Genomic DNA, 12087 nt, shown 5'->3' with positions numbered 1-12087 from the left:
CACACACTGAAAGAAGTCTATGGGTCAGGAGAAACTGTAATCCATGTTTCTTTAAATAGCCACTAAAAACTTCAGCTAACTTTACTTACCGCTAGCTAACATTCAATGGAAGTGATGGGGACATAGACCCTAGTGACAGACCACACACTGACATACAGTATGTTACCTTTCCCCTCACAGCCTTGCAGAGAAGATGGCCCTGTTCAACCAGCTGTCCAAGCAGCCCTCAAAGCCTGCTGCAGAGGGGGCCGGGGCCTCCAGGGGCGACACCCGTCAGCGCAGAGCCAACAGCCGCTTCCAGACCCAGCCTATTACCCAGGGAGAGGTGGATCAGGTATAGAGTCCTGCCCCTCTCTCAACCCAGATAGACAATGGACATGTTTCACTTATCCACCCTTGTCCAGAAGTATGCACCTGGATTTTAAAGCATAGGGATGATTTAAGCAGTGGCTGTAGGGAGGTTCCACCATTGTTAAATCCATGCGAGATAGTGGGCAAGTGCACACCTAGGGATAACGGTGGAGAATCGGGACCACAAAATGATGGGCTTCTTTTCTCTTGCTTTTCAAAACTGTAGCCTCTAAGTGTCAAGGCTTACACCGAGGGCCAGTTTCCCTGACCCAAATGAAGCCTCGTCCTGGACTAAAACACCACCAATGGAGATTCTCCATATTTTTGGAAACTAGTTTCTCTTTGCCCTGATACAACTACAGGTTGATCATTCCATGTAAACACTAAAGAACTTACACAATCACGCCCTTTAGTAAGTGATCCAAGTCTCAAGAAAATATCCAAGAAAAGCAGCCTAATATTGAACTGAAACATTCACGTGAACTAGTATAAAACGACCCTCTAAGTGAAGTAATGCTGTGCCCGTACAGGAGATAGATCCTATGGTTACCTCTCTTCCTCCTCCTCCACCTCCTCCTCCGTTGACTAAGAGAGAACAAGTAGGAGCCTGCCTAGCAACCTGCCTAAACATTGCTGCTGATTGGTAGTGCTCATAGTATCCTAAAAGCTGGTGTGCGTTCGTTTGGCCAGCCTTGATGCCCATTAACAGTATGGCTTGGTGTTTACGGCTAGGTTAATGAAGATGTTGAAATGCTCAGCCCTCACAGAGTCCACAATTTTCATTCAGACATTCACTTTGAAGATGTGACGTAACCACACAGTGCGTCATTCATATAGTCATTTAGGGACTACAGTACGCCGTGACATGATGCTGCTACGTTGTGCTTGCTTACAGAAGACTTTGGCATGGAAGCGCCGTAGTGTTTAGTGACTACAACGATATTCTGCCACAAGATGCTTTGGTATCGTGTTAGCAAGAGAGTTCTGCTCTTCTAAAATGCTTATCCAGTGGCTGAATAAGTATGCATGAACACTTCAGGAATACTATTTCTAGGAATGTATTCGACTCCGATGCATGGTTGGTTCTTGTGCAAATGCTGTCTTGTCTTGAAAATCGAGTGTACAGTAAAGGTGAAAACATACAGATTTGGCTGGAATGTTATCGGTTGAATTAATGTCGATTAGGTCGATGGAGGGTGTCACATTTCGACCCATCGTCAAAGATGGTAGGGAAGTTGTGTTCATGCATGCTGCTTGGTTCTAAGGTTGCACTCAAGGTGAAGGTCATTTTAAGAATGGTAAAGGGTAAGTGCTCACTCTCAGGTGAACATCACAGAAGAGTCCTAAAAAGCAGGATGAATTATAATGCACAACATTTTAATGCTATGATTATGCACTACTAAAGAAAATGACCTCTGACCTTACACTGCTTTCCATTGGTCATTTATTATGAATGGGGTAAATGGGATGTGGTCAGAGGCAATGACTTGTGAATTGTGATGTTATTTGTATGACAGGTATATGTTATTTGTATGACAGGTATATGTTGTCATACTTGAGTAAAAGTAAAGATACCTTGATAGAAAATCACTCAAGTAAAATTCTACTTGAGTAAAAGTATTTGGTTTAAAATATACTTAAGTATCAAAAGTCAAAGTATACATTATTTCAAATTCCTTATATTAAGCAAACCAGATACACCAAACCAGATACTCCAAAAAACTACTTAAGTAGTACTTTAAATTATTTTTACTTAAGTACTTTACATGTTTTGTTTAAATTTGGCGATAGTGTTTTTGTATGACCAAATGTGAAGAGCTACTTGATCGGTTTCATCACTTACGGTATCTGTTCTGACTGCATGTTGTCCTTTCCCCATCCCTTTATCCCCCCATCCCTTTATCACTCCATCCCTTTATCCCCCCATCCCTTTATCCCCCTATCCCTTTATCCCTTTATCCCCCCATCCCTTTATTCTCCCATCCCTTTATCCCTCCATCCCTTTTTCCCTCCATCCCTTTATCCCTCCATCCCTTTATCCCCCCCATCCCTTTATCCCTCCATCCCTTTATCCCCCCATCCCTTTATCCCTCCATCTCTTTATCCCCCCATCCCTTTATCCCCCCATCCCTTTATCCCTCCATCCCTTTATCCCCCCATCCCTTTATCCCTCCATCCCTTTATCCCTCCATCCCTTTATCCCCCCATCCCTTTATCCCTCCATCCCTTTATCCCTCCATCCCTTTATCCCTCCATCCCTTTATCCCCCCATCCCTTTATCCCTCCATCCCTTTTTCCCTCCATCCCTTTATCCCTCAATCCCTTTATCCCCCCATCCCTTTATCCCTCCATCCCTTTTCCCCCATCCCTTTATCCCCCCATCCCTTTATCCCTCCATCCCTTTATCCCTCCATCCCTTTATCCCTCCGTGTCCCCCGCCATTCATCCGTCCATTCATTCATTTATTCATCCCTCCTCTCGCTTCCTGCAGCTGCAGAACGGAGGAGGAGGGGTCAAGCTGGAGCCGCTGTCTGCCTCTTTGGTCCGCTCCGTGGCAGCCGTCACCTCCCAGGTCTCGGTCGCCACGGTAACCACGGCGACTTCCAGCAGCAGCAACGTCCACCTTGGAAAATCTACGGCCGTTCCCTACAACCCCCCCACCACCACCCCCGCCACCACCACCCAGGAAAGGGGAGGGGTGAGGTGTGTGTTTCCTTATGTGTCAAATAATTCAGCCTTCACTGGTATTGAAACCATAAATTGTCTGTCTGTCTGTGTTTGTCTGTCTGTGTGTTTCTCTCTCTCTCTGTGTCCCCCCCCCCCCCCTCTCTCAGGTACTTCAGCCTGACCAAGGGCGGTGACTCCTCCGGTTTCCCTGAACCAGATCTGTTCTCCCCTGGCCCTCCCCTTTCAGAGCAGCAACCGCAGCAGCAGGCTCACAGTAGAAGAGCCGGAGAGAGAGGAGGAGACAGTGGCGGAGCTCCTGGAGCCAGTCGCTCCTCCACTGGCCACAGAGAGAGAGAGGAGGAGGAGGATGTGTGGGAAGGAGGGGCCAGCAGAGAGGAGAGGGAGAGCTGTGCTAGTAGTGGTGCTGGAGGCAGCAGCAGTAAGGGAAGGCTCCACTCCCCCGACAGGGACAGCAGACAGCAGCACTATCAGCCCCCAGCCCCAGAGCCCCAGCCGCGGCACACCAACAGTAGCCAGCGGGAGTCCATCGAGCTTCCCTCTTTGAGGCACGGGAGGGGTGAGTTGCTGGTGGAGCCCAGGCAGCACACAGACAGAGATAAATACGGCAGTAGCAGCAGCATCACCCTGGAGAGGGAAGAGCACGGGAGCTACCTGGGAGAGACACACATCTCAGAGAGACACACAGAGCTGCAGCACACAGCAGACAGAGAGAGCACACGGAGCAGCAGGAGCAGGGAACTCCTCTCAGGTAGGAAACACAGACCATTGTATACCTCCCAAAAGGCACCCTATTCCCTACGTAGCACACTACTTTGACCAATGCTGAACAAACATGCATGTAGATTAGAGGAATATTTATATGCATTCATTATACGGACGGTTGATGCACTCAAGACGTTTTTTTCAATTCAGAAGAGTGCACTACATAGGGAATATGGCACCATTTGGGATGAGGACAAGGGAAATATCTTATTGTCTCCTGGATTATGCAGCATGTTAATTGCATGACTCTTTCCATTGGCTACACACTGCCTCCGTCTGCGGTTTGATTTGTCTTAACGCCTAATGCGTCTGTGCTCATCACATCACAGACACTATCTGACAGACAAGAAGACTAGAGACACGGCTTCAGCTGAATCTAATTAGCATATTTGTACATACATTTGTCCCCGCGGCTCCCTTTGTCTGCAAATATAGGACCACTCTTACTGACAGGTTGTCTGTAATTGTGATTCCAAATGGAAATCAAGTATGATTGAGGTGTGGATGTCAATGGATGGATGTCAGTGTTGCAGGCTTTGGTTTACGCATTGGCATTGTGCTCCGCCGTGCCGGTAGGGCAGATAGACAGTGCAGATAGACAGTGCAGATAGACAGTGTAACACGGCTGGCCCATCCGTCTGTGTGTCTGGATGACCGTCAGCAAACATTGTGTCCAGAGGATGCGGGGTCGTCTTTTCTTCAAGCATGAGAGAGAGAGAGAACACTCGTAGAGAACAATGGAAAGGAACCCTAAAAGGAACGGAGAACAATTGTCCGTGCATGAATGAGCACGGACATTCGAGACGATGGCTGAGCATCAGAGACCGTGTGAACTGAACACCGATCATGACGATTGTATGCAGGATCTTGGCAGTCGCGAATGTGTGTCTGTACGCGGTGTGCGCACGTGCGTATGCGTGCATGTGTGCTATGAGGGGCTGCCATTGGGGTCTGCTTCTCCCCCTGTGTGAGTATTGATTACACTGTGGATTTATTACAATGCAATTTGTGTGTGCGTGTATGTGTCTGTCTATATGTCTACAGACACCGAGCACACCGGTGTGTCATTGAGGACTGTGACAACAGAGGCAGCGGCCAGGAGTGTCTCTCACACCTCCAGTAACCAGCGGAAACAGCAGCAGATCCAGTCTTTCACCCAGTCTCCCCCACAAACTGAGCCCCAGCCATACTCCAAACCTCACCAGCACTTCACCCAGGAACCTCCAGCCCAATCCCAGCCCAAGCCCCAGGAAAGGGAGAGGAGCTTCACCCAGCCACTACCCAAGCCTTACTCTCAGCTAATCCCTCACACTCAACCCAGACCCCAGTCCTTATCCCAGCCTCCTCCTCCCCAGACCGCCCCCCAGACTCTGCCCAAGCCCACGTCCTTCCCTCAGCCGCTGGTCAAGTCTCAGTCCCTGCCTCTGGACCACAGTGACCACATCACAGGACACAGTGTCTCCGACCTCCTCTCCCCCAGCGAAACAGAACTCTCAGAGATGTCCTCCAAACAGATGTCCATCAAAGAAAGGTTAGTCTGTGCCTGGGTTTATGTGATTGGGTAACAATTCCATCTGTAGTTCAAATGGGGGTGGTTACATGGCAGGATGTTGTACTGTACGTACGTTTCCAGAAATACTGGTTGGAGGATTCCAAATGTCCTGCTTATTCCCTTCTGATGCAGGGAATCTTCCAACCATCATTTCTATACTTATGGGAAAGTTACCGTAATTTTGCAATTGTCTGAATGGGCTCTCTGTTGTGAAAGATGCAGGTATTATTCAGGCGACATAGCGCCTTGCCAAAGATTTCAACTTGATTCGCCTTGTTGTCTCTGTAAAAAACGTGATGATGTAAAGAATATGAGACAGAATGAGGCGGTGGTGAATGAGCCCCTGCCTGCATCCCAAATGGTAGTCCATTCCCTACATAGTGCACTACTTTCATACGCCTCTGGTGAAAAGTAGGGCACCATATAGGGAATAGGCAGCCATTTGGGGCACCCTCAGAGTCCCCCTGTGTCCTTGTGGAATCTAAGTTTCTGCCTCTCTTTGAGGTGAAAGTGATTTATTTCTGGCCACTGTGCATTTTCCCTCTTTGTTCCTGGAGAGAGGAGAGGTAGGAGACGGAGATCAGGCTGCAGTCTGTAGACATCCTTAGGTTGTGTCCCAGTGTCCCAAATGGCACCCGTGTTCTGTTCCCTATATATTGCACTACTTATGAGCTGACTGCATACCAAATCCCCCTACCCCCCCAAAAAGTAGTGAACTATAAATGGAATAGGGTGCCATTTGGGGTGCATCCTTAGAGATGAAAAGCTGTTTCAGTAGATTTAGCTACTGTTCAACAGTACTGCTCTCATCTTGGCCCTGTCAGTCTGTTAATAGCTCGGTTTCCATGCAATTGGCAACAGATTTTCATGTGAATATTCTAAAATCCGCAAAAAGAAAATATGTGTTTCCACTAAACAGACACGTTGTGTATAGAAGTGCATTTTCTCACCAGTGGTGTGTTTCCACTAAACAGACACGTTGTGTATAGAAGTGCATTTTCTCACCAGTGGTGTGTTTCCACTAAACAGACACGTTGTGTATAGAAGTGCATTTTCTCACCAGTGGTGTGTTTCCACTAAACAGACACGTTGTGTATAGAAATGCATTTTCTCAACAGTGGTGTGTTTCCACTAAACAGACACGTTGTGTATAGAAGTGCATTTTCTCACCAGTGGTGTGTTTCCACTAAACAGACACGTTGTGTATAGAAGTGCATTTTCTCACCAGTGGTGTGTTTCCACTAAACAGACACGTTGTGTATAGAAGTGCATTTTCTCACCAGTGGTGTGTTTCCACTAAACAGACACGTTGTGTATAGAAGTAGTGCATTTTCTCACCAGTGGTGTGTTTCCACTAAACAGACGCGTTGTGTATAGAAGTGCATTTTCTCACCAGTGGTGTGTTTCCACTAAACAGACACGTTGTGTATAGAAATGCATTTTCTCACCAGTGGTGTGTTTCCACTAAACAGACACGTTGTGAATAGAAGTGCATTTTCTCACCAGTGGTGTGTTTCCACTAAACAGACACGTTGTGTATAGAAGTGCATTTTCTCACCAGTGGTGTGTTTCCACTAAACAGACACGTTGTGTATAGAAGTGCATTTTCTCACCAGTGGTGTGTTTCCACTAAACAGACGCGTTGTGTATAGAAGTGCATTTTCTCACCAGTGGTGTGTTTCCACTAAACAGACACGTTGTGTATAGAAATGCATTTTCTCACCAGTGGTGTGTTTCCACTAAACAGACGCGTTGTGTATAGAAGTGCATGATGATGTAGTTCATGCAAAATGTACTTTTTAGCTTAACATTTCATGTACCTATGTGTCCTGTCGCTGTCCGGCCGGCCCTGCTGAAGAAGAGTGGTGAGGAGGTTAACCTCTCTCTCTCTCTTCCTTCCTTTCCTTCTCTCTCCCAGGCTGGCCCTGTTGAAGAAGAGTGGTGAGGAGGTTAACCTCTCTCTCTCTCTCTTCCTTTCTTTCCTTCTCTCTCCCAGGCTGGCCCTGCTGAAGAAGAGTGGTGAGGAGGTTAACCTCTCTCTCTCTTCCTTCCTTTCCTTCTCTCTCCCAGGCTGGCCTTGTTGAAGAAGAGTGGTGAGGAGGTTAACCTCTCTCTCTCTCTCTTCCTTTCTTTCCTTCTCTCTCCCAGGCTGGCCCTGTTGAAGAAGAGTGGTGAAGAGGACTGGAGGAACAGGATCAATAAGAAGCAGGAAGTGGTAAAGGTGGCTGTGACTGAGAGACACTCCACAGTACAAGGACAGGGATGGGAGGCAGAGCAGACCTACAAGAAGAAGGTGAGACTACACACAGCTGGACCTCCAAATTGAATCTTGAAAGAGAAGCCACATTTTGGGCTCAAAGAGATACAAACAAAAACGCTCGGTGGAGATTCACTGTACTGCACTATAACTACAACAGTACAACAAGCAGCATCCCCACACCTCACAAAATGTCTATTGAGATCATATGATAATGAATGAAATGTGTTTTAGTAGTCTCATTGGGGCACTCTTCCTGGTTGCTATTTTAAAGGGGCCTCTCGTGGTCTTTATGTGAGGGTGCCTTTCATTTCCCCCTTGCCATTCATCAGCCCCATCTGCTCCAGTGAGAGATCAGCTCAGCTTAGTGGGCTGGTGCCCCCTTTATCCCAATTGGCTCCCTATTGTGCCCTTCATTTTTTGACCATAGTTTGACCACAGCCCTATGGGCCTTGGTCAAAAGAAGTGCACTATATAGGGAATAGGGTGCTATTTGGGACCAGTGCCTGGGGCCAACACAGCCCTGCATGGAACATATGGACCAGTCTCCCTGTGGAATTAGCAATCTGGGGCCTTGGAGAAATCTCTTTTGTACTTTACACTGGGACAAGAGCAAGTCAAAATTGCTCACTCTGATTGAAGATTGAGTTTCACTTAAACTAGTGCTATGCCACCAATATGTAATTTGACAATATGGTTACAGAATGGCATGTGATTATATGTATTGTTTAATGTACAGTATTACGTTGAATTAATGAATTAGTCTACTCTATGCCACCACAAAATCTCTGGTTTAACAGAGCATATTCAGTTCAGATTAGATCTAAAACAGAGACACGGACTTCTTGGAATAATTGAATCGCCCCTCCTTTCTGTTAATGATGCACCCCATTGTGCTGTAATCTGGGTCAAATCCTGTCTGTTTGTGTACTTAATACTTCATGTTAAATCCTCCCGTTGATCACACTTCTTCTAAGCCTCATGTTACAGTAGCAACACTAATGGGTTGAGGCTAGGGTTGTAATTGAAAGATTTTGGGCACTGGCCAGTTTGGCTAGCAGACCACAATTTCTACGTGACATTCTACCAGCCAAGATTCCAAGATATATGTCACGCAATATTTGATAAGACAACATTTCTGTCTTGTTTGGCACATTTTCTACTAGGCTAGCCTAGAACTAGCCTTCTCCCTTTGAACGTGTTCTGTGTTTCCCCTGTCTTCAGGAGGAAGGGATGGTTATTGATGAGTTCGCTGCTGTCACTGTGTCTGACCAGCTGTGGGTAAGGCCTGACGACGGTGCTGTGCCCCAGTGCCAACGGTGGTCCACTGAGCTCTGTGTGTGACCTGCTGCTTCTTTGACTCTTCTGTTCTGTTCTGTTGTTCACTGCTGTTCAGTGTTGCTGTGGTCTGATGAGGTTTGAACGTTCCCCAAATTCCCAGGTTTTCCAGAAATCCCAGCTGAAGAATTCCCTGATTTTCCTACTTATTCCCTCCTTGGAAAACCTGGAAATTTTGGGCAAATTACCAGAAATGTGATACTCTAGTTGTTCACTACTCTTCAGTGTTGTTGTTCACTGCTATTCAGTGTTGCCGTTCACTACTCTTCAGTTGCTGTGGTCGGATGCTATCCTACCTCTGATGGTTTGTGGCTGTGTTATGGGATGCTGGTGATGGACTTGACTCTGCTTCTTTTTCTAAGCTTTCGATTGAACTTCTTGCACTTTTGCTTGGTTTGAAGTCAATATAGCTACGCTACAGTGTTCAGAGACGCGTTTGTTGCTACGTTGCTGCCAGTCACTGCTTGTTTTTCGCCTCAAAACGTTTGCCTTTTGAACTGGACACTGCGTAGTAGAGATGGAGAGAGCCATTCATCATATAGTGGTTCTTCCTTTCAACATTTTGAGGTTATGCCGCAACCGTTTGTGGTAGATGGTTGGCAGATTGTGGTAAATTGCGACATTCCGGCAACTATGGCTGACACTTAAATAACGTGCCATAGAATTCTGCGGCACCCCCGCAGGCTGTGGTTCCAGTACACCACAACTTGTAAAGGAAGGACCACTGTAAGTCAGTAGTGACAGAACAATTGGCCTCTCTTCATGATTGTGTCACTGAGACAGTCGTCGCTGGCTTGTCTAGACCAGGGTTTCCCTTATTCGGTTCTGGGGTCCCGCCTGTGTCTACGTTTCGTTTTTTGCCCTAGCACCCCACAGCTGATGCAAATAATCAAAGCATGATGAGTTGGTTATTTGAATCAGCTGCGTGATGGGTATTAGCTACAGCAGCTGCAATGTGCATGGCCAGTTACCAATTAATTCGTATTCAAGCACCTCTGTATATGTTCATGATTAAACACTTAACACTTGCACGCCAGTGGTGGCTGGTGGGACTTTCAATCAGGAGGACGGGCTCATAGTAATGGATGGAACGGAATATATGGAACGGTATCGAACATATCAAAGACATTGTTTCCACGAGTTGGATACTGTTCCATTTTTTCCATTCCAGCCATTGCTATGAGCCGTCCTCCCCTCACCAGACTCCTCTGTTGCATGTCTTTGCATTACATGTGAAGTGTATGGATGTGAGGGGCTCAGGCGATGGTGCTCTGGAGATGTTGTTTCTCTTTAAAGGGGAAAATACACTGTGAACCAGATAAAAGTTTGACTGGGGAACGCCGGCTCAGTCTGCTTCAGCCATGGAAACATCATCATGACTTCAGACATGATTTATCCAAAATAATCTCTGTGAGTTGTCCCTCAGTGGCTCTCAGTATCTCGCTCTGGGTCTCTTTGTCGCAATTATAATTTCTGGTTTGGAATGGTATGGTCTCTCTCCTTTGCATCCTTTCTCCAGTAGCGTTGGGGCAGTATCCAGATTTTCATACCTGCAAAATACCCCGGTATACGGTATGATCATATACCTGGTAGCCCAACCCTACTCTCTAGCATTCCTCTGTATATGTCTGCCTGATTGTAACTTTCTTCCCTATCCCTCTCCATTTCCTCCCTCCACATCTCTTCTCCTCTTATCCACGTATCCAATCACCTCTGTCCTTAGGAGCCTGTCTTTTCCTCCACATATTTTCCTCCAATCTCCCTTGGCCATAAGTGCCAAGTTATTGACCTTCATAGTCAGGTAAGAACACACACCGGACCTGCCATGTTTCACTGTTCTGCCTGTACTGGAAGCGTGGGTTGTGTCTCAAATTGCACCCCATTCCTTATGTAGTGCACTACTTTTGACCAGGGCACATAATAGGGCTCTGGTCACCTATCCCGTATTTAGGGAACTACTTTTGACCAGAATCCTATGGGGCCTGGTCGAAAGTAGGGCATTATATAGGGATTAGGGTGTCATTTAAGACTCCGCCTGCATGCATGTCATTGAAAGGTCTGTCTTTTCCCTGTCCACTAAAATCTCATTTGGTTACGTTAATGATTTGAACCCCTCCCCCTATTGCTACTTATCTTACTGTACTCTGTCTCTTTGTTTGGTGTGTATGAGTAGTATTACACTTCTATGGGATAGTCCTACAAAGACAAAGCTACTGTACTTTGTGGCTATCATTTCCAAGGTTTTGTGGTTCTGTCCTCATATAATCAGAGCAATTGTGGCTGGTGTCACTTTAAGTCGGAGGATGGACTCATTGTAATGGCTGGAACGGAATTGTTGGAACGACATGGTTCATTGTTTGATACAATTCCAGCCTAATGGCTATGACTCATCCTCCGTTCACCAGCCACTACTGATTTCCACTTTTTTTGTTTTGGTTCTCATATTATCAGAGTGGTACAGTGACCTTCAGTGTTGTAGTGGAGGGTAAACACTGTTTACGCACCTTTTTTAGTTTGCGTGAGCATTTACCCACCTTTTGCTGAAAAAATGCATTTAAAGTACAGGGAGCATTACTTTAGTCACAACGAACTATGATCAACGTTATACTAATACATCACTGGTGACCTTACTGTACAGCATTTAACACTATGTGAAACCCTGTACTACCAGTAGGTAACAGTGTGTAACTCTGTGTGTTCAGAGGATGGGAGAGGAGATGGAGAACCAGGCTCAGATGTCCATAGAGGAGAGGAAGCAGATGATCTCAACACGGGAGGAGTCCTGGGTGTCTAAAGGCAAGGGGGTGGCCAACGACTCCACCCAGTACACTGTGGCTGCACGCATGGTCAAGAAAGGTTAGTACACTGTGGCTGCACGCATGGTCAAGAAAGGTTAGTACACCGTGGCTGCACGCATGGTCAAGAAAGGTTAGTACACACACTGTGGCTGCACGCATGGTCAAGAAAGGTTAGTACACTGTGGCTGCACGCATGGTCAAGAAAGGTTAGTACACCGTGGCTGCACGCATGGTCAAGAAAGGTTAGTACACTGTGGCTGCACGCATGGTCAAGAAAGGTTAGTACACTGTGGCTGCACGCATGGTCAAGAAAGGTTAGTACACTGTGGCTGCACGCATGG

At 46.6% G+C, this 12087-nt stretch overlaps 1 protein-coding gene across 2 annotated transcripts in view; it reads left to right on the top strand.

Annotated features, from left to right (window-relative positions):
- The window catches only part of LOC109871470 (supervillin), a 59121-nt gene that overhangs the window by 30519 nt on the left and 16515 nt on the right, over nucleotides 1-12087 (top strand). The window contains exons 15-23 of one of the 2 annotated variants that reach the window (XM_031807313.1): nucleotides 181-334; nucleotides 882-950; nucleotides 2843-3054; nucleotides 3186-3787; nucleotides 4846-5332; nucleotides 7502-7646; nucleotides 8835-8891; nucleotides 10672-10749; nucleotides 11651-11804. In XM_031807313.1, the coding sequence (XP_031663173.1) occupies nucleotides 181-334; nucleotides 882-950; nucleotides 2843-3054; nucleotides 3186-3787; nucleotides 4846-5332; nucleotides 7502-7646; nucleotides 8835-8891; nucleotides 10672-10749; nucleotides 11651-11804 (1958 nt within the window). The remainder of the gene's footprint in view (nucleotides 1-180; nucleotides 335-881; nucleotides 951-2842; nucleotides 3055-3185; nucleotides 3788-4845; nucleotides 5333-7501; nucleotides 7647-8834; nucleotides 8892-10671; nucleotides 10750-11650; nucleotides 11805-12087) is intronic. The other variant, XM_031807314.1, reaches the window with a different exon arrangement.

Source organism: Oncorhynchus kisutch, linkage group LG27 (assembly GCF_002021735.2).
Source record: "Oncorhynchus kisutch isolate 150728-3 linkage group LG27, Okis_V2, whole genome shotgun sequence".
Taxonomy (NCBI): Eukaryota; Metazoa; Chordata; class Actinopteri; order Salmoniformes; family Salmonidae; genus Oncorhynchus; species Oncorhynchus kisutch.
The sequence above is the reverse complement of the archived record's forward strand: the minus strand, read 5'-3'. Positions and strand labels throughout refer to the sequence as shown.